Source organism: Eulemur rufifrons, chromosome 16 (assembly GCF_041146395.1).
Source record: "Eulemur rufifrons isolate Redbay chromosome 16, OSU_ERuf_1, whole genome shotgun sequence".
In the NCBI taxonomy this organism is placed as follows: Eukaryota; Metazoa; Chordata; class Mammalia; order Primates; family Lemuridae; genus Eulemur; species Eulemur rufifrons.
Window position 1 is genome coordinate 58,984,738 of NC_090998.1, and position 27,809 is coordinate 59,012,546.

At 34.1% G+C, this 27,809-nt stretch overlaps 2 protein-coding genes across 6 annotated transcripts in view; both read right to left on the reverse strand.

Moving 5' to 3' along the window:
• Positions 1-517: 517 nt before the first annotated feature.
• On the reverse strand, positions 518-4,316 carry BBS10 (Bardet-Biedl syndrome 10). The gene is made up of 3 exons (XM_069491250.1): positions 4,070-4,316; positions 2,750-3,691; positions 518-584 (listed from the first exon to the last, which is right to left on the reverse strand). The coding sequence occupies exons 1-3, from the start codon at positions 4,252-4,254 to the stop codon at positions 518-520; spliced, it is 1,194 nt and encodes a 397-aa protein (XP_069347351.1). The 5' UTR covers positions 4,255-4,316.
• Positions 4,317-6,020: 1,704 nt separating this feature from the next.
• OSBPL8 (oxysterol binding protein like 8) overlaps positions 6,021-27,809 on the reverse strand; it is a 149,829-nt gene continuing 128,040 nt past the window's right edge. For 4 of the 5 annotated variants that reach the window (XM_069489811.1, XM_069489808.1, XM_069489807.1 and 1 more), the window contains 9 exons: positions 24,185-24,283; positions 21,753-21,850; positions 19,864-19,953; positions 18,046-18,182; positions 16,332-16,517; positions 15,581-15,668; positions 13,955-14,060; positions 12,132-12,234; positions 6,021-10,306 (listed from right to left, as the gene is read on the reverse strand). In XM_069489811.1, the coding sequence (XP_069345912.1) occupies positions 10,174-10,306; positions 12,132-12,234; positions 13,955-14,060; positions 15,581-15,668; positions 16,332-16,517; positions 18,046-18,182; positions 19,864-19,953; positions 21,753-21,850; positions 24,185-24,283 (1,040 nt within the window). In that variant the 3' untranslated portion in view covers positions 6,021-10,173. The remainder of the gene's footprint in view (positions 10,307-12,131; positions 12,235-13,954; positions 14,061-15,580; positions 15,669-16,331; positions 16,518-18,045; positions 18,183-19,863; positions 19,954-21,752; positions 21,851-24,184; positions 24,284-27,809) is intronic. The other variant, XM_069489806.1, reaches the window with a different exon arrangement.

Here is a 27,809-nt window from a genome sequence, read left to right on the forward strand (position 1 = left end):
TGTGTTTTGTTTTTTTGTAAAACAGGTCTACTTTTTTTTGGTCTGTTTTTACTGTAGGTCACCTCAAATCCTTTGTGGTTGAGAGTGTAAGTATAATGTAATTACATCTTTAAAAGTGCTCTGCTATCTAACTCACTGATGTAAACTCCCTGGTGTTATTCTATAAATAAGGATAACCTATGAAAGCTTTATCATCATTTTGAGGGATTTTCTTAATTAAAAGAAAAAAGATTACTTTGTGCAGATCTGTTTTACATATTCTGCTTCTTCTCCCCAAAACAGATCCTTTGCCCGTGAAAGTTTATAGAAATAATTATAACCACATCTATGGAGGACCAAATGGGCTAATTCATTCATCAAATAGGTCCTCAACAGACACTTATTGGATTCTGTTGTGTGCAAGATATTTGACCAGGTGCCAAAAATACAAAAGGGCTACTGGACTCATGACTGTATCTATTAAATGCTTACCATATGCAAAGTACTTGGGCATGCCTGGAAAAGTCTTTAAATGCCTTCAGTGATAGAGGAGTGTTGAAAGCAGCAACAGCAGCAGCAACAACAACAAAATAAAGCAAAATGACCTGACAGGCAATTAAAAAAACAAAAAAAAAAAAAGGAAAAAATTATACAGCCATTTTAAAGTAGGTTCATTCATCTATGAATTCAGTAATGGAAGCAGAGTTAATTTATTCTCTCCATGTTCACAGAAATAAAATGTATCACAGCATAAATCTTTAAAAGCAAAACTATACTTAATGTTAACAGTTTTTTCAAATACATTACTAGTCACTACTTATTCAACTGTAATCAAAGTTTTTTTCTTCAGTTTTCCTAAATTGAATCCCAACCCAACTAAATAAGAATTTGTTGAATAAGTAGATTAGAAGCATGGATGTAGAGGAACAGATTAAAGATAACACTTGTTTTATTCAACAAGCAATTCTGAATACTTGGTAAACAGCACTGTTTTGGGTGTTACAGAGAACTGCTAAAGTAGAAGACACTGTTCTTATACATGGCTAGAAGCACGTATTATTTGCATTTGTAAGCTTTTACAATAAAATAAGAACATTTGTAAATTCACATTAGAAATAATAATTGTGAAATTTGTTACTATGGAATTCTGGCTATGCACCAAATACAAGAAAAACTATCAAACACATAAAATATCTTTACAAGCTTTTAGGGACCAGGAGAAAATGGAAGTATGAATTTCATATTCTTTCTGGTATTAACTTTTAACTACAAAGATGAAAATGAGTTCATGACGCAGTCATATTTCTGGTAACATATATTCAATGGTATATGGATGGTGAAAATCTATCCAAGTTTTTCCACATAAAATAGAAATAAACCAAAGGCCACATAAAAGTAAAAACTAATTTAATTTATATCTTTTTTGAAAAAAAATTTGAGATTTTTACTCATTGTTTTACAAATTGAGTGGGAAAAAATTTTAAATAAAACAAATTAACATTTATATTATAAACAATTAAAATGAGATGACATTTGAAGACCCCATTCAAGCCTGAGATTAAATGATTCCATGAACTAAATATATAAAGGTGAAAAAGGTGAGATGGAGCAAAAAGATATAGAAGCGTAAAAAGGAACTATAAAGAAATGTCCTCCCCTAAACCTACACAGACTAACAGAGCAAGACCCTGTCTCAAAAAAATAAACAGATTGATTAACAAAAACTGTCTGATGTTACTGTTCATCTTCTGAATCTTGATCATAAACTTCCTGAGGTTGTCTCTTAACATTGATTACCAAATCAATGCTTAATATTTTTGACAAACACTGAAGAACTGATGTTAGTAGCTGGTATTTACCAGCTACTGATTCCAAACCTGTCTGACTGCTTACTAAGGGTTGATTGGTTTGCAGTGCATGGAGAGCTCTTATATATACTTGTGGAAAGCTGTAGTTTCCTTTCTTAGATTTATAAAGAATTTTGGGAATGCCTAAAAGTGCATTAGCTACTATTATACTAATCATGGTTTCTTCCGATTGTTGGCATTTTTTGGCATAATTGAGAAGATAGTAATGTAACAAGATTTCAAAATTACCACCTACTGGCAAAACACAGCCTGCTGGCATAGATGAGGAACAGTAACTCTGGGGAATACACATGTCCAGTAACTTACATCTCACTGGTAACATGCTCCCCTTTCCAGCAATTTTTGTGACCTGTAAATTTTCATAAGAAATTTCTATTATAGTGTTTTCTGTTGTTGAATTAACAGTGGAATTACTCTCAATTAATGGTTCACAGTTGTCAATTACAGTGTTTTTTCCCAAAGATAAACATCTAAGTGTTTCATCTGTTTGGAATGTACCTGTTGGTGTCAGTTTTGCTGTTGAACATGGAATATATGTTTCTAATTCTACATTCGAAACTACTAAATTTGAATTTACTTTTAAATATGTTTGAGTTTTTTCCCATTTATCTTTGTTCTTTACAGCTGTGTCCTGACAGGGACTTTGTAGTGAGCCATTACCAATTTCTGGTAACTGATTACTTTCTCTACTATTCTTAGAAATAAGAGGACTTGAAGTGTCACTTTCGTCCTTGGCTTCTGTCATGTAATTTAGATCAAGATCTTTAAATAACTGCCGAAGCATTTTAAATGCTCCATGTAAAGCACCCTCATGTTGTTCAATAAGTCCTTGCACTGGTCCACAAAGAACTATACAGTGTGGTATAAACGTACATGTGCTAGCCAAGCCAAGATGAACATACCTTTTGGATCTCAGGATGAGGGGTTTACAAAATTTCACCAAAGCAGTGTTAGAGATTTCACACTGTGAAAAGTCCTGTGGTAGTACAAATGGAGAAAGACCAATGATCCTGTGGATAAGAGAAACTTCTTCTGATGATAAACACTCCACCACTGATATGCCATTCAGTCCTGCATAATAAATAACTAAATCTGGTTGTTTCACACTAGATAGGAGCAGTTTTACATTCTGACTATGTAAATGTTTCATTATTGCTTTTGTCCTTTCCATAATCCAAAATTGAGATGTTTGAAATTGTGCTTCTGAATTTAGAATAAACTCTGATCCAGAAGTTGAAGAAAGAGGCTGAATGGTTTCTGTTACCATCACTATTCTTATGTCACCATCTGCTGGGCAGTACACAGAAAAATCTCTGTGAAGCACAAGCCCAGCTACAATCCTGGAATCTGAAACAGGAAGACCAGTAACACCAACATTCAACTCCACAAAACAGTCATCCACTAACTCAAACACATCAATCCCACTTTCACAAGTCATACACTTGAAAAAATAGTCACACATCAATTGTGAAATAAATTTCTGATTATTTCTTCCCACTCTTCCACAAAAGTATGCTTCTAAGAGTGATTCTAAAGAACTTCTTGACAATGTTCTCTCTTTAGCAGAAGAAAAGATAGACAAAAAGTGTCTACTTAAGTACTGGTCCATAAGACAGTCTAATGTTTGTGTCTGAAACACTAAAAGACGTTGGGAAATAAATTTCCACTGACAGCAATTTTTCCAATGCCTTCCATGGGTTTGAATATTTTTACAAATCAAAGAATCCTTTTCTCTGTCTGTGATTGCATGAAATCCTCTAAGCAAATGGCAAAGAAAGATAATAAATGTTTTGGCACCATCTCCTGTTCTTTTGAGATGACTGGAAACACAGGCCACTATCATCCTGTACAAAAAGGAAATAAAGAAACTCAGATTTTCAGAAGGCTGACTTCCTACATCTGAATCAAGTTAAAACCATGTTTTCACAGCCATAGGCATAAAATAAGAATACTGCCCCTTTGATACACATCCTTACTTTTAGCTTTTTCAAGTTCCTTTGTTCTACTCCAAGATCCTAGGGTCGGGTGGGATGAAAAGTGTTCTTGGGAGTTAATAAGATTTGGGGTCCAGGAGTGTTCCCTTGGGCAGGGCTCTAGGGACCCACGCACACTGGTGTCACCCGAGGTCAGTTTTTCCAGGTACTCAGCCTCAGGATGGGACAAGAGGTTCAAGGAGATTGCCTAGGGTGCCAGCTATGGGCTAGAGTGTGGGACGCGGGTACCTGGCTATGGGATGCTCTAAGTGTAGCGCCTCCAGGAGGCGGCCTCCATCCCGGCTGAGCAGCACCTCGCCAGTGGGCTTCGTACACAAAACTTGCCGCCCCTCGGGCCCTACGCAGCAGCTCACGATGGTTTCCAGCACCTCGGCCACCTGCAACGCCGCCTTCACAGACCCCGCGGCGGCCATGTAACTTCGGGTCTGAGCCACTTCTCATCGCCAGAAAGCGGAACACGACGCATCCAAGAGAGGGGCGGGGCGCGGCCGGAAACGGAAGGGGCAGGGAGGAACCGGAAGCCAGGAGCCAAAGCGGAAACAGGGCTAGTACAGCCTTCTCGGTTGGGTGAGCGTGCTGCTTTTCCGCCCGCTTGGCGGGAAAGCCCTGCAGTTCTGTCAAGGGCGGGGGGTGCCGGCCCATAGTCCGCAAAGGTAAGGAGGCTGCCACTTCTAGAAGCTGTGCCTCGAGTGGTAACCCTAAGCCCTTCCCTGGCTTCCTAGGTGAATTTATTTCCCTCTAGTTGCATCAGCTGCCCCCAACTCCCCTAGTGTCCCAGGAAACTTCCTCCGAAATCAACATAGTAGTGCTGGGTGAAGGTGGGAATGGGCACCGCGGGTAGAATTCGGCTGGCTCCCATCACCCGCCAGAAGCTGCTTATTTTCTGACAAAACCTCTGCCTTGGATTAATGCTGTCCACATTCTGCCCATCAATTGCTCTTTCACCATCACGAAAGCAGTTTCTAGATGCAGGACAGATGGTGGGAGCTTTGTGTCTGCTGCAGGGGGCTTTGTTACATTTCCTGGGCTCAGGTATCAGTGTCACTCCAGCCACTACAACTCAATTACCTTTTCTTTAGCAGAAATGATGGATGTAAGGACTTAAATCCATTATTTATATTGGTGATCAATAGTATGCTTTAAAAACAGTGGCCTAAGATTATTGGATACAATCGAAAAAACACACTATTTCAGGTATTAAAACACACACTTAAGGAGAGTATGGGCTTTGGATTCAGACCTGGGTTTGCTCTGCCATTTACTTGTGACATTCAGTAAGTAACCTCTTTGATCCCCTCTTTTCTCATCTTTAAAAAAAATGGCGATAACATGTATTATAAAAGAAAAATAACATACGGTTTTCAGGAGGTAGACAATGTTACAGAGCATGTCAAAACATGTCACTATTACCAAGTAAATGATCCTGTTGATGTTTCACTGGGGTTGAGCAATGAGGGGCTGTTTTCCTTACTCCTTATTCAGATGCCCATGATGGCAGAAACCTGTAGGCCCTCCCCGCCCTTCCACGCTCCCCAACTGATAGAACCAACGACAGCCAGAAGCAATTGGACCCTGATAGGCGAGGAAGAATGGGAAAGGAGGAGGGTGGAGGAAAACCAAAGAATGACTTCTTGGAACTCATCTGATGTTGACTCATCAGTACGGACTAAAAGATGATTTGAGGGGAAAAAACTCTTTCCTATGGGTTTAGTGTATATGTTAGTTTAATAGTAATGCTTTCTTCTGGTTCTATTCATCACAAAGGGGTACATGATTTGATACAGATTCAAGCAGTGGTTTATTCCAAACATTTAAAAGCGAAGTGCTACTATCAGAGTTCTATTTAAGTGTACTGTGGTGACATGGATTCACACTTGTGCTCTTACTCTTACACTAAGAGTGGGGTGTCACTCTTACTGTGTAGCTTTTGGAGTCATTTAACCTCACTGAGCCTCAGATTCTTCATGTATAAAATCTAGCTAACTTCCACTTATTTTAAGTTTGAATTTATCCAAGCATGAATATAAAGCACCAAGGAAAGCATACTTTAGGGATTCTGTTAAATTCCTTTCAAGCCCTTCACCATCCTTTGCAGCTATGCCCACAAAAAAAGGAAAAAATTAAAATCAGGACTAAGTAGTTTAGTCACCATGTTACATTAAGAGTCATTTGATCACAGTTTGCTCTTTTTAAAAATTTTATTTAGAATGCCTACTTGTAGAAGTCAGCATCATTTTACAGATTAGAAAAATTCAGTTCTTTTCTCTCTGCAAACATTTATAGTAGGTTAGGAATAATAGATTAGAAATGTAATACATTACAAAACAGTAGCCTATGACTATCTGTACATTTACTATGCACCTTAAGGAAAAGAATTTGACAGTGTGCTGTACGTCAATTGCAGATAACATACTTTTATTCTGTCATACAAAACTGACCAGTGGTACTGCCTGAATTTATAAATGGCCATTAAACAATATTTAAACTTAGATGTATATTCAGCATGCTAAAAAGTGAAAAAATTTCAGCTGAAGTTCTGTGGCTCATCAGTTCAAATGTTTCATGGCATTTTTTCTTTAAATGAAAAATTTTGATATTGCAATACTAAAGTAATTTTACATGATAAATGCATAAAGAAATTTTTCTAAATATTTTAGAAAGTATATTCACATTCATTTGTCATGGGTTTCTTGTGGCTCTTCTAAATATGTTAATCATGTTGATAAGACACTGGTCCTATACAGTTTTAACAGTCCATCTTCAATTAAACACTAACAAAAAGAGTATGTTAAGAGTAACAAAAAGTAAATTAAATGTACTAAATTCCCATGATAGATAGAACAAAAGGAAACCAAATTACATAATAATGGCAGGTTATACATTTTAAAGAATCTCTTTTTCCACTTAGTCAAATAAAATAGAAGTGGAAATGTAAACTTACTGATTTCTGTGGTTTCCCCTACTGGTTCAAATTGGAAAATTTGATATAAATGCTAATATTCTATTTCTGTACATTTAACATAATTCAAAATAATCTGTAATGTATGGCTCATCAATACCATCATCACCATATGTTCAAACAAAAAACCAAAAATAGTCATTGCTCACTAGAAATGCTGAACACTGGAAAAATGGAATTTTATATATTTGTTTTCTTAAATTTTGCTTAAGATATTCTTCAAAAAGTTAAAACTGCCTTCCACAAAATTTTGTGTGTATATGGCACAAGTTGACACCCAAAACAGTGTAAATTCCATTGAAAAGGCACTGTTTACAATACTCAGAATAATCTGACAAGTCTACTTCAGTGATGTCTGAGAGTGAATATATTTGAAAGAGGTAAATACACAAACCCTTATAAAAGTACAGCATTACTCTTTAAATATACTATAGCTATATAAAAGGAAATAAAGTGACACAGAGAAATGACCCTTTTATGACAATTAAGCCTACAAACACTATGAATCATATTATAGATCTGTAACATAAAAATGACAAAAAATATTTTCTTAAAGGCACAAAAGCGTGAATACTAAATGACAGTTGTATTTTACAAGGCCAATTTTACAATGGAATGCAGTTGCCAACTGAGCTATGACAAAGATTACACTGTACCTTTATAATTAATACAAAAAAGTACTGACATGAAATACAAGTAAAATATCTATTGCTGAAACTTACTTAACATTTCACATGCCCTATTTATTGCCTTATCCTGGGCCAGCTACATCTCTTACTAAATGGTGGATAACTGATGGCATAGTAATTTAACAACTAAGAACGAAATGCACATGTCAATAATTATTACTTATCTAAGTTTTCATGTGGGAAAATAAAATTTTGATAAACTTTTCTGAAGAAAACTGGTCATAAAGTTGTAAATCCTAGAAACCATTATGAGGCTTTCAGACAATTGGAAACTAAATCACATTATGAATCCATGTGTGAAGGAAGATTACTCTCAGGTAAAGGACGTTCAAAGTCAATTACATATTATGGCTAAATACGAAATTAATTATGTGTTTTAAAGATTCACATACTAATCCTAGTATATAAGCACTGATCTAAAATTAAGCCACCAATTCCTGAGTTTTGTGTTCAGTTCACAGAAAGGAATTCATACAATTAAAAGCATTAAAAGGACTACTGGATTAGACATACGCTTTTAGTGTATTAAAAACAGTCATGAATAACCCTGCTCTTTCTTATGAAATAGTTTTTGACTCTTTGGGTAAAAACCCATAACATCTGCCCTAAAAGAATTTTTTTTAATGAAGAAAATACCTTTCTAATCTTAGAAGATATCTGTACAAATAAAACACCATCTGGACCAAATAAAAATAACAAACAAGTGGATAAGACCAAAACCCTAAGAGGTGGGTCACCAACAAAAAATTTTAAGTTTTCAGGGTTTAATGATGAAATTACTTTTGTGATCAGCCAATCAAGTTATATGTAATATAAATACTAATTTAAACCATAAAAAAGATCAAATTGTACAATATTTACAAACTATCATATATCAACGAATAGGCAGTTGAGCATAACATTGGTAACAGAATTTGAATACAAAAATTATATTGACAAATATGAAATATAACCAAAAAAACCACTCACTCTAATATAGTCATGAAAATACTGGCTATAGGTATACCTTATTTATGCTTTTATCAATTTAAAAAATAACTTCACATGTACATAGAGAATACAACATTATTTTGTCAACAAAACAAGGGAAATTGTTCTTCATAGAAACCTAAAGGTACTTAAGATAGCTATATTGGTTAGGGAAAGAAAACAGGCTCTTTTTATCATTTTAATTTTCATAATTTAGCAATCATCCCTTGATTTTATATTTATCACAGAATAAACAGTTGATTGTAATTTTACTAGTGTCTCACAGTCTCTACTTAGTCAAAGGCCAATGTGGCCAGAGCAATTCCTCTCTCTGACCTTCAGTTTCATTAATAATTATTTCAAAATCTATTCTTTCAGGATTCTAAGACATATTTTAAGATAATATGTTCCTAAACTTAACTGCCTTGGCAAAACTTGCTCTTGAGGATTATAAATATGTATGTAAAAACACAATGTCAAGATATTAAACTGAAGAAACAAACAAAATCTTAGGAAAAAGTGTGCCTGAGCCTGAACAAAAGGAATCTTAAAGAATTGTGGTTTTGTCACAGAAAGAAGTTACTAAGAACAAAGGGGGGTAATAAAGAATTAAACTTCAGAACTTCATACTCTTCTCAGATGTTCAACTTATTGCACATTTTAAAGAAACCAATTTTAATGTACACATAAAGGCCACCATACAGTGTCTTACTGCCGTTCTCTTTTTGGCTTTTGAAGTAAAATAGTAGTTACAATTTTTGTATTCTACTTATTCACTGAACACATTAGGGTCTAAATGAAAGCTAAAATAAGTTTTTCATAATGAATAAAACACGAATTATCAGCATTTCATATGCCCTTCAAACATCTCTAGAATTTGGCCTAAAAGTTATGGACCAGCTGACTTAAAAAAAACATAAAAAAAAGACAGCAGTGAATTTTGACCACACTTTTTTAAACAAGTGCTTAAACTGGTACTGTAATCAATCCAAGTAGTTGCGTACAAGTTTTTTAATATTGATATACACATAAGTACATATATACCTGTTTCTATAAACATTAAATTAAATTCTAGGGGTTAAAAATCTGTGTAAACTTTTTAAAAAGCAATTTGCCACCTGTCTCTCTGAATATATTCACTGACCATTCACACATTTTTTTTTGCTATTTCTAAGAAGACAATTGAAGCTGGGTGCTTTGGAAATTATTTTAACAGTACAGTCTATTGAATTAATCCTGTCTATTATTCCATCATGTCTCAGTCTGTAATTCCTTATTGATAAAAGCTTTGTGCCTGTTTTTATGAAGAAAATAGATTATTATACATATATTTATAAGGTTGATGCATTTTTGTTATGAACAATGTTAACGTATCTCAGAACATACTATAGAATACAAAGACTACTATCAGGTAAGAGTACATAAGAGACAACTGTGTATACATGTGGATTTATTATACTCACATGTAGACACATTCTCACAAAAGCTACGAATGTCCTGGCACTTAACACACAGGTCACTTTAATAACCAAATAGGATAGCTCTTGTTTCAGGTTAAAGATAAAAGATATGAAAGGACAACACCTCTACATTTATTTCCTAGGTTTTTTGTTTTAGAAATATTGTGATGTTTTAATAAAGACCAATCCAACTTGAACATTGGTCCTAGGCCAAATATGATCTTTCTAGTTCATTGATTCAACTGTAGAGAACTTCTATTTAAACATGAAGTTTATTAGGACTTGAAGCAAAATCAGGAGGAAAATGATGAAGTAGTCTTTTTGCTGCAGAAAATAATCTGTGGCAGGTGTGCTTGAAACTAAATGATTTCGAAGAGCCATAATATTCCTACAAAAATAAGCAACAATAAATTTTATAATGATTTGCCAAAAATGTTAGCACAGAACTCACAATTTGATAATATATGTTCACAGAGCATTTAATTACATTATTTAAAGTAACTAGTTCAATCCATTACTGCTACCCAAACAGGGAGCTGATTATGCTGTGTGAGGCCATTATTAGGCTTTGTATAAATCTAAATTCCACATTGTACCAAACATATTACTTAATCATATGCATCAAACATAATTGTTTAAGTCTGATGATATAGAAACATATCAACCTTCTCTGTTATAACAATGGTTTTAAAACAGAAATTTTCCTTCTTTATTGGCTCACTATCTTTAGAGATATAGAGGTGGAGGCAGAAGAAAATCCTAAATTCCCCAGGAAAAAATACTAAATAGATTTCTTAACATTCCCAACTTGAAGAATGCTCTATAGGCATTTCATATCTAACAAAAATACAATGTTAATTTAGTCATAAAATGAGCTTACACGATCCTCATGTCACCCACTCTAAATGCTTTTGGCTAAAAAAAAAGCTGATTGGGGAACCACCATTTCTTTTTTGGATTTCTGTTCTTAAAGTGTTTTACCAGTATAAAAAAAAGAGAAAGAAAGGAGGCAAAACAATTAAGTAGGCTGATTAATTTTTAAATATAATTAAATTTGTAAACTTGAACACTTTACATAAGGCTGATGATACCAAGATGCATAAGACATGTTCCCTGTTCTAAAGGAGCTCATAGTCCTTTAGACCCCTTTAGGGTAGACAGATACACACAATAACAAGTCTGTAGTGTATTAAGTACTCAAAAGGAGTATGTATAGGGAGCCATGCAAGCTGAGTTGAGGGATTAATTAACTCTACAGGGCAGGGTAAGTGATTAAAAATGTTATAAAGAAGGGTGGCATTAGAGTTTAATTCTGAATAAACTCAGGGATTTATTCTTGATGGGCAAGGTGAGAGGAAGGGCAATTAAGTGGATTCAGTGTGGGCAAAGGTCCAAAGATGAGACAGCACAGCATGTTTTCAGACGTAAGGAGTTTCACAGGACTAGAGTATGAGATAGGTGCAGGGGAATGGCAGGAGACAAGGCTGGATATGAAAATAGCAACTAAATTTAAGCCACAAGGTCTCCAAGAACGGAGAAAACTTCTCTCCTTTTTTTCCAAATCATCCAGAACATCTAGCACTGAGTGCCGAATACATAAAAGCCGCTGGGCTAATAGTAAACTTCTTTAACAACTGATATAGCATGAGAGTCAACCAACTGAACTCATGCTAGCCTTAGCAATGGAATATGATCAGGACCGTTTCTCTAAGAAAACCCCCTAAGTGTTAATAACCTGTAGTTGCTGGATCATGGGGTGATGTGTAGGGGGAGGAGTCTGGGACTGCAACAGCACTCAAAGGTCTCCAGCCCCACTGTTATGGAAGTGTTTCGGTATTTCAACAACTGGTACATTCCAATTAAATATTAGCCATGCACAAAAGGGACTGTAGAGCCTTTGTTAATTGACTTTCTCAGAAACAACCCCACCTCCACACTCAATGCAGCTACATTCCTAGCGCGCTACAGCAATAACATGAAGCAAATACCAACTGTACTCTCCCAGAGAATAAACAGCCTCCCCCTTGCCTCCAGTACTTTAGTGCTGGAAGAATTTCATAAATGTCAGACCTCAGATGATAGAGGCCAATGTTCTGTTTTAGCTTAGCAATGTTATAGAAATGTAAAGTTTGCATATGATTTCCTACGTAACAGGATTCTTAACTACTCCTCTGGATGCAAATGAATAGCCACTGTCAGTGTGTATATATTACCTTTTAATTTCTTCCTGTGTTTGTTTTATAGATTCGATGGAACTTTGAATGTCTCCCAGTTCTATCCCTTTCTTTCTTCTTGTACTTGGTTTTACTGATTGAGCTAAAAAGACATTTAGAATGAAGTTGTAATCATAAACACAATCTATAGTTCAACTTAATGAGTCCCATATCATAAAAATTTCCCTAGGCATTAGTTTTTGTAGCTTCAAGATTAGCATAATACCAATACTCTGTATTTTTTGAAGTTTCAAACATGAACATTATGAATATATTTAAGTAAAAACAAATTAAATTTTGGATGGCACCAGCTTTTTAAAAAGAAATAATTAGAAAAAATATATATATATATTAATTTGGGGAAGGTATTACTATCTGTCCCTTGCCCGTTTGTCTACATTTGAAAAAGTTGGCTTTTTGAGCTCCTTTTAAAATTTTTCATTATTTGTTAATGTTATTTTTATTCCCCTGGTTACCCACATTTTAAACCTCTTCAGTTGGCTTTGATACTTCTGCAAATTTTTATTGCCAACCAGCAAGCTATATAGGTTTTTTCAAATCCCTTCTCATATCCACTCCTTCCTTTCCATTTTTTGTTCAGATCTTACTTAACCTCTCTCCAAATCTCAGCTTTTTCATTTTTAAAATAGGGATAATAATAATAATACCCAACCTCACAGAGTTGTTGTAAGGCATATTTAACATACAGTCTAGAATATAGTAATTACTCAATAAATTCCAGCTGATACATTACAATTAATATAATGGAGTGGATAAGAGGGTGAATTAAGGAGCCAAAATATCTGCATATATTATACACACACACATTTCCTTAAGGGGTATATGACCTTGGGCAGGTTAAGTCTGTGTCTCAGTTTCCTATAAAATAGGAACAACAACACTATAACCAATACCCCGTCTTAGCACACTGGTACTCCTGCTTTTATGTGACTCCTGCTCTTAAATCTTTATTCATTTAATTTAAATCTTTATTCATTTTCCTTTACTATTCCAGTATGCTCACCCCCTCCCCACCCCCCCAAGCCTAGATTGCTATCCATTAGAAATCATAGTAATTCATCAGGGTTCTTCTAAGAGCCTTCCCTAAAATTGAATTGCGCTCCCTCTCCTTTAAACTCTTCATCCCTTACCATTTACAAATTTCCTGCTATTTACCATTTATTCACCTTTTAGTACTATGTCTGTAGGTGAAAATGGGCTCCCCAGCTTAGTGTAAACTTAGTAGAGATTATGGCTTAAAGTTTTTTAAATTTTCTCACGTCTCAAACATCACCTTAATCTTTTCTTGATTATATCTCAATTGTAGTTTAAGACAGATTACACATTATCTGACTTGAACAAGAAATGGCATATTATTTAATCTAGTAGTCCATAAGTTTTTAATATAGTTTTATTTTTACTTGCCTGTGACTTCCAAACACTACAATAATTTATTCTGGGAATGAAAAACTTTTTTGAAGCATGGAACTGAGCTCAAAGCTCAAAAAATACTTTCTGAATTCAGCCTAAAGAACCATCAACAATTTTTCAGAGGCTAGTAAGGCATAAGAACTACTATTACAGTGTAGTTCTTATTTGTATGATTCCCCTTTTTTCATTCCCATGTCTTTACCTCATGGTGGTCTTGCCGCTTATCTGTGATCTCGAATAGCTTTTGTACTCCCCATCATTGCCCCTACCAAAACTCTTATATATCTTCTTGAGTTAATATAAAAAGCTATTCATATATTAAATATAGTACAGTAATATATTTCTCAAAAATTAGACCCTTAATGTGAAGAGCCTGCAATAAATATTTTTACCTTCACTTCCAGATGAGTCCTGGATATCAGGTTCTGGGGAAGAATATCCTTTTGCCACTTTTTTCTGTTGCCTGGTTGGCTTATGTTTCATTTTAGGGACACTAACCTGAAAAAAATAAAATCAATATTATGTGAATTTATACTGTATTTTGTCTGTCAAAACAGTCAAAATTGTCTGTTAATAGGCATGATATTCATAAACATAGACAAAGGTGAAACAGTCTAATTAAAATTTAACAAATAAGATGGGATGCATTCATGTAATCAAATTATCTTTATTTTAATAGGAAACAATTTGGCACAAACATCAAAAAGTAAAACATATAATGAAGAGGTTTCCCTCCCACTCCTGACCTCTATACACCCAGTGTTTATCCCAGTAAATAGGTACCCACCATTGTTAGTTTGCATCTAGAGATATTTTTATGCACACACAAATATGAATATGGATCTCCCAACTTCTCTGACTGCATCAGCTAGTATCACCAGTATACTATACACACACACATACACACACACACACACACACACATATATATATCAGGATGTTAAGTAATAACGTTTATAAATCATACTTATCTTGTTCCCAATGTTGGAAACATTCTCATTGAACAACTTTGGGTTTCCAATAAAGTTATTTTAATTATTTACTTTTAGTCACAGTTGGGTAATACAGAAAGCATCTTATAATAAATAGAAATGATACTGTTACCTTGCAGAACATTATTTAAACTTACTAAAAGCATTTAAAGTGCATGCACAAGATTCAGAAGTATATCAAACCATCAACTAGGGCTAAATTTTTCTTAGAATAAATTTTAGAGTCTATCCTATTAACAGTTTTGCAATTCCAGTCATCAGTATGAAATTTATTAATAAAAACCTCAATGCAAGAGAAGAAACTAGAATAAGAAAGACAAGGTAATGTACATGCTTTGAAAAACAGAAAATCAGTGGTCAACAAGTCTGTAAGTACGTTCTTACCTGTCCACCATTCTAACAGGAATTATCCCCAATTACTTATTCTTTGGAATAATTTTGCAAAATCTTATTCATGTACTTAAAATTTCTATAATATACAATAAGCAGGCAGGTTCTGGATTCAGTCTATACTACTACTTCAAATGCTGGAGACTTAAAAGTTTTCTAACATTTAGAATACAAATCCATATTCTTAGAGTAGGTTCAAATGGGAGATTGATGAAGACTAGTGAGAAACTTATTTAAAAAAGTCAGCAATACAACTAGAAATATACAAAGATTTATCCTGATCAGGAAAGTCCACCTTTAGGAGGAAATGCGGATGATGTGTGTGTCTCTATCTGTTAGGGTTGTTAAAGGAAGAAACACAATTTAAAATTTTTAAATTGTGATAACATATATAAAAACAATTCTGCCATTTTAACCATTTTTAAGTGTACAATTAAGTGGCATTAATTATATTCACATCTTTTGATCATTTTTAATTGTTTCTTTGGAGTAACAAGCTCTTGGAACTGTGTACGTACTCTGCCATTTTGCTTACCCCAAATTTTAAATTTTGGAAGCAAATTTTAAATATTTATTGCCATAAAGATTTAATAAATTTATATAGCTGGCAGATCTAGTTACTTTTTTACTACATACCATTGGAGTACGATGTTTCACTTTGGTCTGGATAACACCATCTTTTTCAAACTGTATCATATCATTAAGAGGGTCCCATGGTCGGGTACTACATAAAATTAAAAAAAAAAAATTGTTTGATGACTGAACAGAGAACTTAAAAACTTTCTATTCTATTATGAGATTTTCATTAATTATATATATAGTTCTTTTTTTTTTTTGAGACAGAGTCTCACTCTGTTGCCCGGACTAGAGTGAGTGCCGTGGCGTCAGTCTAGCTCACAGCAACCTCAGACTCCTGGGCTCAGGCGATCCTACTGCCTCAGCCTCCCAAGTAGCTGGGACTACAGGCATGCGCCACCATGCCTGGCTAATTTTTTTTGTATATATATATTTTAGTTGTCCATATAATTTCTTTCTATTTTTAGTAGAGACGGGGTCTCGCTCTTGCTCAGGTTGGTCTTGAACTCCTGACCTCGAGCGATCCACCCGCCTCGGCCTCCCAGAGTGCTAGGATTACAGGCGTGAGCCACCGCGCCCGGCCTATATATATAGTTCTAATATTAAGATTTCCCCATATCTAATCTGATCCTCAGCTTATTTGATAGGCTATTGATATTATCATAGTTTATAATGAATGGAACATCAAGTTTAAAATCTCACACTAATATATATGGTTTAAGAAAAAAAACCATCTAACAAATATTCTAGAAATAAAGGCCATAAACTATGCTAATATATTGTTTGAAATAAACTCTGTTTAATTACTTACTCTGCAAACTTGTAATGCCATTCTCCTGTGAGTGGATCAAGTTCAAATAGCTTGCAAGTCCATTCTTCATTTTTTGTTTTTCGATCTCTGGCAGTTTGCCTTTGAGCTTCTTCTAAAACATACTTCTCTTGAGTAGCTTCTGTTTGGTCTTTGGCATTTATGGCTCGAGTTACTCGCTGCCAGAGTCTAATACATAGTATTAAAAAAGCAACAGAAAATCAAATCTATATAGAGTAGGCTTGAATCCCCTTGTGAGAAAACAATGCTCATATGGATTTCTGGCTTTGACAGCACTTATGCTCATATGCTTAGAAATGAGTCAAATTTTAAAAATCCAGTGCCTGAGTAGAGAGACACCTGTTCATAAGCAGAGACTAATTTTCTTGGCAAGAGAAATTTATTACCTGGGTTATTAAACAAATGGTAGTGAATGTTGCTGACCCAAGATGGTAGGAATATAATGAAGGTAGAGCTTAAGAATCTACACTTTTAACAAGTTTCCCTGTCAACTGTTAGATATACTGTTTAAGATTTACTGGCCTCAAAGATCCATTAGTGTAATGCAGTGCTTCTCAATCTTGCATGCATGAATTATCAGGGAACTTTAATGTGCAGCCAGTGTTGAGAACCACTGATTTAACAGAAAAGTCTACTGAAGTAAAACAATTTCCCCTACTAGTGTTCTTATCTGTTAAATAAAAGTATAACATCTATTTTCCACCCATCTGGGAAGGCAGCATGTAAAAACTGAAAGAACAAAGGCTTTTGGATCAGACAGACTTAGGTTGAATCCTAGATCTGCCACTTCTTAGCTGGTGAACTTAAAGTTACTTATCCTGAGTCTCATTTCCTCATCTTTAAAATATGAATTAAATCCACACCTCAAAAATTATCATTTGCCTTGGCAAACCTTAGCTCTGGATGGAGAACATCATGTGGTTATGGCTAAACCAGAATTTTCAGAACGGGGGGGCATATATATTCTTTCATCCTTGACAATCTCAATTTTGAGTGTAGAAGGGAAAGTACACATAGACTTGAGTCCCCATGAGAATGATACACATGGGAACGTGTAGCGAGGACAAGGATACATAATGTGTATCAAGTGCCTAGCAAAGTATCTCTTACACAGAAGTCCTCCTATCCCAACACGAAGAGATATAATAACACTGGGCAATGTGTATATAATAAATATAAGTGATCTAGCAAGAATTTCATGACTTAAAAACAGAAACTATGGCCTTAATAGTTACCCAACTAATGTAAGTCCTTTGGAAGCCAGCCCATCCAGTGACATTATTCTTGTGTTTCAGAGAACGGAACAAAAGTAGATTCTGTACCACTCCCTTCACCTAGAGTTCTACATCCCTAAACAAGGTTAGAAATCAGCTACCAGGTAGAAACTAAGAATTACTTATTAGTTCTATAACAAAAAATGCTTTTTTGTTTTTAAGGTACTGAAGCAAATAAGAAGAGAAAGGAAAAAATGGAAAGTTTTAGTTTTGAGCTGCAGAAAAACAAGATGATTTGTGTTATATTTATTTGACATTTACATACACCAAAACAGGATATGGTCACATCCCACAAATGATGAACTTTTTTGTTGACTTAAAATATGAAAGAAGGCAGAGAAAAGTGAGAAAATGACCATATTATTAAGAGATTAAAAATACTCTTTGATCTTCATGAAGTTAGCTGAAAATGGTATACTTACTTTTCTGATTCAAAATCTCCCTGTTCTTCAAATTTTACAGTGTGCCTTATTAATCTCCACTGCTTAATGTCAGGTGTTGGATTCCAGAAAACCTCTGAATTATCAGTCTTTTTGTCATTAATAAAAACTTCACTATCCTACATTTAAAGAAATTAAAAATTAATGTAGAGAATTATCTTTATTTAGAAGGGATTATATAGTATAGTAATATATTAATACTTTCTTTCTATTACTTAATCCTCCAAACACATTTTAAAAACAAATATAACCAGCACTTTTCCAAAAGCCCCAAATTTGTTATTTTTACAAAAACATTAAAATTAAATATGCAATACTAGTCAATTAAAAAAATTTAGTTGAATACACAGAAAGTTCATGACATTTCACAAGTTTTACTTAACAAATTTCAAACATTACATGCAAAGTTTCAACAACCATCTTCAAACTGTCAAAGTAGAACACAGTATTTGTTGCAGCTACAAGATGATGTTGACTATCAATGTCCTGAATAAATGTGTACATACACATGTCTGAAAGAGCCTTTCTGAGCATTAAACATCTGAGCAAAATTTCAGAAATTTCATTTTTTAAAAAAAGACTGCTGCTGTGTCTTTTTCCAAATGACATTTAGATAGAAGTCAATTAAAAATTTTGTCAGAGTGTATGTGGCCACTTAGCTGAGTCCCTAAATCCAATTTCATTCTCTCATACTTCTCAGCATTTTCTTCTTATTATAATGCAGAAAATAAAATATATTCAGTGTTCACAGTGAGGGTGCATCTAGGTCATGCCATGATCCTGTATTTAAGCTCCTCTTAATAAAATTACATAAATATGAAATTAGATCAGCAGAGAAGTGAATAAAAGCCATTGCTCTCATATACAACTATATCCTTTCCATGTTCCTCTAAAAGAATATAACTCTAATTGGAACCAGGCCTCTTTCTTCTATGTGAGAGGCAGTAAGTGTAAAAGCATACCCCTGGAGCTAGAGTTCCTGGGCTGGAATTCTTACTCTACCACTTACTTTCAGCAAATTATTTAAACTTTCTGTGCCTCAGTTTGCTCCTCTATAAAATGGAGAAAATAACAAACAATAATTAAATGAGCACCTATGTACCCACCTCATAGGGTTATATTAAATATTAAATGAGTTAATATGAGTAGGATTCTTAAATAATGCTTTACATAGTAAGTGATATGTGTGTTAGCTATTTCTACTAATTTAAAAATTCTGGTGGCGGGGTGCAGTGGCTCATGCCTGTAATCCTAGTACTCTGGGAGGCCGAGGAGGGAGGATCGCTTGAGGTTAGGAGTTCAAGACCAGCCTAGGAAGAACAAAACCCCATCTCTACTAAAAAACAAAACAAAACAAAAACAAAAACAAATATATATATACACACACACACACACACACACACATAAAATTAGCTGGGCAACTAAAAATAGAAAAAGTTAGCTAGGCATGGTGGCACACATCTGTGGTCCCAGCTACTCAGGCGGCTGAGGCAGGAGGATCACCTGAGCCCAGGAGTTTGAGGTAGCTGTGAGCTACGCTGACACCAGGGCACTCTAGCCCAGGCAACAGAGCGAGACTCTGTATCAAAAAAAAAAAAAATTTTTTTTTTGAAAGATAAAATATATAAAACTAAATATTGTTGATAACAAAATACCAAAAAATCTGCTATTAAGCTGAAGCTTATATTGAATAATGTTGCCTTTAGCAATGGAATAAATAAGCTTTTAATTTTAAAATGTGATTATTAATTTTTTCCCACAGAATAAATTCTTTTTGTAAAACTAATATATAATACTTACCCAGTGGCCTTCCAGAGTAGCTAAGACTTCTTTTCCCAATTTAAGTTTTCCTGATATTTGATTAACACAATCACTACTACCTAGAAATGGCTTTTAAAAGAGAAAATGTTAAGCATTTTATTTTTAGTTTATATTTACATATAATATAGACAAAACAAAAAGTAACTGTATAGTTATAGTGCTCTTGAAGGCACAAATGGGAAAATACTGGCTCAAATTTTCATTAGAAATATTTAATAAAAAGAAATTTGAATTGTTGCAGAAGAAAAAATAGGTATTAATAAAAAAAAAAACTAAACATATTCAGAAAGATCACATTGACATAAATCAGTCATGTCCTGTTCTCTCTCAGGTCCTGTGTTCTCTCCTAACTCTCAAAGCTGTGCCCTATCAATGTGGCATTAAGCAATGACAACTCAGTAAACCTAAGGGATTTAACGATCTATGGAAAGAAATAACACCACCTCCCCTTCAAAAGAAAATAAAGTAAAATATATAGCCAAAAAACAAAATTAGAAGGAATATATTTTCAGTTACTATACTGCCTTACTGATGTCTCTCCTTAGGGGCGAAATTTTGATGCTCCAATATGATACTTAAAGGTGTTATATATGCTTTTGACCTCTTTCGTCATGATATTCAAATATTAACATCACCATACAAGTAAAAATTTGCTAAGATGAAAGAAAAATCAAACAAAGAGCACTACATCAAATAATACTTTAGGAGATTTTTTTTTATTAGAGCAAAATTGCTGATCAGCTAGATATCAACATGAGCAATTTAGTAATAAATATTCTGTAGTGCATAGAAATATTTTTATCTGAACATAATGTACTGTCCTACAACAACTGTGAAAAGGTCTTAAATTTCCCTTTCACTCTGAGGCAAACAGTATTTCCAAAGATGGCCTCCATAATATCTACCCTTCTGCCCTCCAGCCCACATGATGTTCTTCAATGAGACCTTGCCACCCTTCAATTGAGAACCAGGGTCTACAATCCTTCCCATGAATTTCAGTGGGCTTATAACTCTTCAACTAATAGAAGATGGTGGAAGTGACTTAATTTGGCTTTTGAGGATAGGTCGCAGAAGGCAAATGCTGCCTCCGCTTTGCTCACCAGGACACTTTTACTTGGAAACCCTAAGCTGCCAAGTAAGAAGTCTATCTAACTCGAAGCTGCCATGCTATGAGGAACCAAGCATGGCAGGCCACATATACAGATGCTTGGATTAGCAGCCCTAGTCTTTTAGTCACCCTAGCCCAGGCATCAGACATGTAAGTGATAAGCCTTCAGATGATTCCAGCCCTGAAGTGTCTAGTCACTCACAGCCTGCAAGTCTTCCTGAGGCCCCAGACACTGTAGCAGAGACAAGCCATCCCCAGGATGCCCTGCCCAAATTCCTGATGCACAGAATTCACGAGGATCAGAACATGGTTATTTTTAAGCCTGTGAGTTCTAAGAGTACTTTGTTATGCAGAAATAGTAACTAATACAACTCTGTCTTAGTGTGTGTATACAGCTAGAGCACAAGTTGATACATACCTTCTGGCATTCTGTAAAGCGATGCTTTTATTAAGAAACATCTAATCATTTCTTAAATCTTACCTCTTATAAAATACCAACAGTTTTACTGATTAAAATTAAAAACAAAAATTATGTCTTTGTGTTAATTTGAATCTTCCAAGGCAGCTATCTTAGACTTTCCCTGGGCAAGATATTCACCCAGCCTTGCCCTCTTCCCTTAGGTGCACTTATCCTTGATCTGACTTGAATTGTGTTCTTATATTTAGTACTTAATCAAGGAACCAAACTGTGCTCTTTATTCAATATTTATAGCACAGCTCCCCTTTAACTAGGTGATACGTACTATCATTCCCTACTAACCTTTAGTTTAAATTCAAGTATTGCACTGTATCCAGTTTTTTGACATGTAATATTGACTGTTCCACCAAGCTCCAGTGTCATTGTGCCATAAAGAATTCCTAAAGAAAAAAAAAATGGAGAGAGAGACACAATGGCTAATAAGCACAGTTTTATAATCTAATCTTCTTCTAGGAGAAACATTAATTCAAGGGCATTCATCCAATAAATCTATAATATAGACATAAAGTTGGTTCTGTAGTATATAAATAGATAACAGCTGATCACATTATGTTGATCCACATTATGTGCAGATTCCATATTTGTAAATTCACCTACTGACTAAAATATCAATACCCATAGTGCTTTTGTGGTCATTTGCAGACATGCAGAGTGGCAGAAAATTTGAGCTACCCACTGCACACCTTTCAAGCTGAGGTCAAACAAGGCAACACTTTGCCTTCTTTGTTTCAACTTTCATGCTGAAAAAAAAAAAATGCCCCTTTTACAGTACATTTGGTACCATATTTTTCATATTTTTGTGCTTTTTGTTGATTTTGCTGTTTAAAATGGACCCAAGTGTAGTGCTAAAGTGCTGTCTAGTGTTTCCAAGTATAAGAAGGCTGTGATGTACTACCTTGTGTGTGTGTATTAAAGCTTTTGTTCAGGCATGAGTTTTAGTGTTCTTGGCTGTTGTTCCATGTTAATGAATCAACAACATATAATTAATGTTAGAGTTAAATAAGGTGTCTTTAAACAGAAACACACATAAAACAAGGTTATGTACTGACTGGTTGATGAAAATGTTGTGACAAGGGGTTCACAGAAACCTAACCTCATACTTCCCCTGGAAGCAATGGTTCAATATTTGCTAATTCAGTGTTTGTGATAACTTTATATAATATAACTACTGCAAATAGCAAGAATCAACTGTATAAATAAAGCAAGCAAACAAACAAACAAAAAAACAAAATAGGTTTTGTGGCTAAAAGTTGGGGAAATTATAAGTTTAACAAAGTTAAACAGGTTGTGTGTATGCATCTGTTGTAGGACTAAGCTGCCTTAGTCCTAGGCAGTTGCCTTAGTCGAGGCAGCCTTTAAAATGCAAATGTACAATGCTAATTTCCAAAAGAATAATAGACTATGCAATGTTTCTCATACTTATTTGCCTATGGAACTCTTATTTTATAAAATAATTTGTGAGACTAGTGACTTGGGGAACACACCTTAGAAAATGCACAGGGTGGAAAACTTTATAAAAATAATCATTTTCTATGCCCATTCACAAGCAGTAACAATCTCATTTTCTTCACATAATAAAAACATTGTTATAAAATTTTTTTTCCCTCTTGCTAGTTGGGTATGGCATGGGTATCTACATGGAATATAATTTTATTTATTCCAAATGATATAAAATTTAAAAACATATGTACTTATCAATTTATAACTGAAGATGTTTTACTTCATGCCTATTTCAAGAACTACACATGAAACTCTAAGAATCGTCTAGCCTGAGGCCACAAGTTGGCCACTTTTGTACTAGTTGGGTTGGCCTTGGATAAGATCTTAACCCTCACAGGTTTCTCCTCTATGAAATGAGGCCATATTAAATCATTTCCATGTTTTCATGAATCAGTTCCTGAAATAGAGGATAATTACCAAAAAAGTTATTTTTAAGAAATGGGTTGGAAAGGAGGGTACAAATGATGATCAAGCCAAGTGTTTCAGCTGATGCAAAGTAGTTAACAGTTCAGACTGCCGAGGTAAACTGCCTGGGCTCAGATCTCAACTTTGCTGTATCTTAGCTATGTGTTCTCAGGCAAATAACCACTTTGCACTTTATTTCCCTCATTCATAAAACAGGGATAATATTCCTACTTTATATGGCTGCTGAAATGATTAAATGAGTTTATAAATGTGAAGTACATTGAATAACTGGGTGCTAGTTGGGTGTCTAGCATGTAGTAAATGAGAGTTATTATTTAATATCCTTATCTGTATTTTAATAATGAGGGAAAAGTATAATACATTAACTTTAAGAAATTGCCAAATAGGGCTGAGAAAAATTTTTTAAAGGACTCAATACATTGAAAAATAGTAAATTAAATTTTTAAAAAGGGTGGTGGTGTAAGATGAAAATCACTTTTAAGGATTCTGAAATAATGGGGAGTTTCATCAAATTTCAAAATTTGCACAAAAGGCAAGTGCAAAGAAATTCCATTATCATAAAGTAGTCTTTTCAGACTAAAGTATATATCACAAAAAGTTCGTTATGGGTGAATTAATTCACCACAGGAATATGACAGCAAGAATCTTAAGTATATGTAAACCAAGGATGCTTTCAAACAAATCACAAGTCTGACTCCATCAATCTCAAAACATAACAACTTATGGCTATATACATTTACTAAAAAAGTGTTTAAGGAATATCTAATTCAAGCATAGAAAATATTTACCTTTACAATGAGCATATGGCATTGTCATTACATAATCTTCACCTCTATTCAAGAAAGTTAACCGTGCTTCTCCCTCTAATATTGCAGATAATGAGTTTCCTGAAATAAGTATTCTTTATTAAATTTCACAAAACTAATTCAACCAATTCAGAACAAACTGCATTTAGGACACCTACTGACATCTACAATGGAATGTTTTAAAAATGTCTCAATCTCAGTGTGCCCAAACATGTATTCAGTACCTTATATCTAAAACATATTTCATCCATATTTTCATTCTTACAAAACAAGTACTGTTAAGAGGTATAGTTACGTGCTTGTTATGTTATGAGGGTTATACGAAATTTTAACCATGTAGAATATTCAACAAAACACTTTCACTGTATAATGTATCTTTTTAAATATAACATCACTTCTTATCTGCAAGTCACATTACTTAGTTAAGTCTCAAGCTTTAAATATTTATGATTAATAATTCTATAGACAATTTAGAAAAATATACATGAAATATCAAAGTGCAATCAATGATAAAATTTCATAGCATACAAGTCTTACACATCTTTCATTAAATTTATTTCTAAATATTTTATTCTTTGGATACTATTGTAAAGAATTTTTTAAAAATTTTATTCTGCAAGTATTCATTTCTAGTATATAGAAATACAACTGATTTTTATATTTTGACCTTGTATCCTGAGACCTTACTAAATTCACTTATTAGTTCTATTAGCTTTTTTGTATATTCTTGAAGATTTTCTACATAGATCAGGTATGCAAATAGTTTAACTTCTTCCTTTCCAATCTGTATGCATTTTCTTTCTTTAACTTGCCTACGGTATTGGCTAGGACTTTTAATACAATTTTGTATAGAAGTTTTATAATAATAGTAAGAGTAAATATCCTTGCCTTATTCCTGATCTTGGGTAGAAATGTTCAATTTTCACCTTAAAACTGTGAAGTTGGTTATATATTTTTTGTATATGCCTTTAATCTGGTCCTAGTTTGTTGAGAGCTTTTACCATACATGTTGAATTCTGTCAAATCCTTTTTCTACATCTATTGAAATCATACTTTTCCCCCTTTATTCTATTAATATGGTGAATTACATTGTTTGATTTTTCAGGTGATAAATCAACCCTGTATTCCTGATATAAACCCCATTTCATCATGATATATTATTCTTTTAATATATGGATTATGATATACATCCTTTTTATGTACACCTGTATTTATGTGTATATGTACACATATATTATCCTTCATATATTGATTTACTAATGTAAGGATTTTTGCATGTATGTTCATGAAGAATATTGATCTGTAGCTTTCTTTTCTTGTAATGTCTAGTTTGGGGATCAGGGTAATCCTGATCTCATAAAATGAGGTGAAAAGTGTTTCCTCCTCCTCTATTTTCTGTAAGAAGTTGTTTAGAACTGGTATTATTTCTTCCTGAAATGTTTAGAAGAACTCGACATGTGGCCCTGGAGTATATCCTTGAAGGAAGATTTTTAATTACTAAATCAATTTCTTTGACTGTAAAGGCTACTAAAATTTTATACCTCTTCTTGAGTCAGTTTTGGCGATTTGTGTCTTTCAAAGAATTTGCCCACTTCATCAAAGTTGTCAAATTTATTGCCATAAAATTGTCCATAATATTTACTTATCATCCTTTCAGTGTCTGTAGGATCACTAGTGATTCTGCTTAGGTATTCCTGATTTGTATCCTTTTTCTTGATCAGTTTAAAATTAACTCCTGGATGTTTTGATGTTCTGTATTGTTTACCCACTTTCCACACTGATTTCTACTCTTTATTGCTTCCTTTCTTTTACTTACTGTAAGTTTAATTAACTTGTTTTTTTCTCAATAGGTTAAAACATCAAATCACTGATTTAGATCTTTCTTATTTTCTAATTTAAAGTTAAAATTTCCCTCTAAGCACTGCTTTTGTTGCATCTATAAATTTTGATATGCTGTATTTTCATTATCATTTATAATAAAGTATTTTCTAATTTCCCTTGTGATTTCTTTTATGCCTCGTGGATTATTTAGAAGTGTTTTAATTTCCAAATAGTTGGCATTTACCTAGGTATCTTATTTTTTATTTCTAATTCTATTTCATTTAAGTTGCAGAACATACACTGTAAGATTTCAGTCTTGAAAGTTATAGAGATTTGTTATTTGATCAAGTATATGGTCTGTATCAGTCTACACCATAAATGTATTATGAAAATAATGTGTATTTTGCAATTGTTTACTGTAGTGTTCCAGAAATATCAATTAGGTTAAAGTGACTGATAGTGTTTTTCAGGTCTTCTATACCTTTGCTTATATTAGGTTATTGTCCGATTTCCTTAAGTACTAAGTTTGACAGTTGGTATCTCAAACATTTCACTTTGACAGTTCTTGTTTTATGTTTATTGTGAAGGTACATCCTCAGTCTTTCAAAGGCATGCTTTGGCTTATGAGTATCTTTCAAATATTTTCTTACAGCAATTTTTATGAAACCATAGATAAGTCAAAAATTTGTGTTATTTTCAAATATAGGTTCTGTTGTGGAATGAAGGCAGTGCAAACAACTCTAAATGTCAACGAAGTGTATGGGAAGGATGTGGCTAATGAACACACAATATGTCGATAGTTTGAGAAGTTCTGTTCTGGTGATTTTAATCTTGAAAATGAGCCACATGGGCAACCTGAGACCAAGGTGGATGATGATGAACTAAATGCTGCAGTGGAAGCAAATCCATCTCAGCCTATGCGTGAATTAGCAGCAAGGTTTGATGTTACTATTCCAACAGCATTGGACCATTTGAAACAGATGGGCAAGATGAAAAAGCTGGATAGATGGGTTCTGCATGAATTAAATGAATGTCAGAAAAGAAATCGTCTTGAAGCTTACCTTTCCTTTGCTGTCACGACATAAAGGTGAACCATTTCTATACCATATTGTTATGTGTGATAAAAAATGGATTCTTTTTGACAATTGTGAACATTGGGCACAATAGATGGATAAAGATGAAGTGCTAAAACACAGTGCACAACCAAATATTCATCCAAAAAAGCTAATGGTGTCTGTTTTCTGTGGTCCAGCACTGGTATTATTCACTTACAGCTTCATGAAACCTGGTCAATCAATTACAGCAGATGTCTACTGCAACCAATTGGATGAAATGATGAGGATGCTTGCAACTAAGCAGCCAAGATCAGTCAATAGAGACAGGCCAATCCTCTTGCAAGACAATGCTTGACCACATGTTGCACAAACAATGGGGCTCAAACTACGGCAGGTGGACTTGGAAACTCTCTGTCATCCACTGTATTCACCAGACCTTGCACCAACTGACTACCACTTCTTGTAAGGAAAAATACTCAATTCTCAACAAGCTGTGGAAAATGCCTTTTGCGATTTCATCACCACTCACTCTCCAGGCTTCTTTGCTGCTAGCATAAACAACCTACCGTTAAGATGGCAAAACTCTGTCGACAGTTTAGGTACACTTTGAGTAATTGTACTGCTTCTCATTTTGAGATATAATAAATACATTTTGATTCGAAATCAGACATTTCATATTTAATAACCTAATAGTTCATCCAGTTGCCTATCATTTGTGGGGAGAAAGTGTT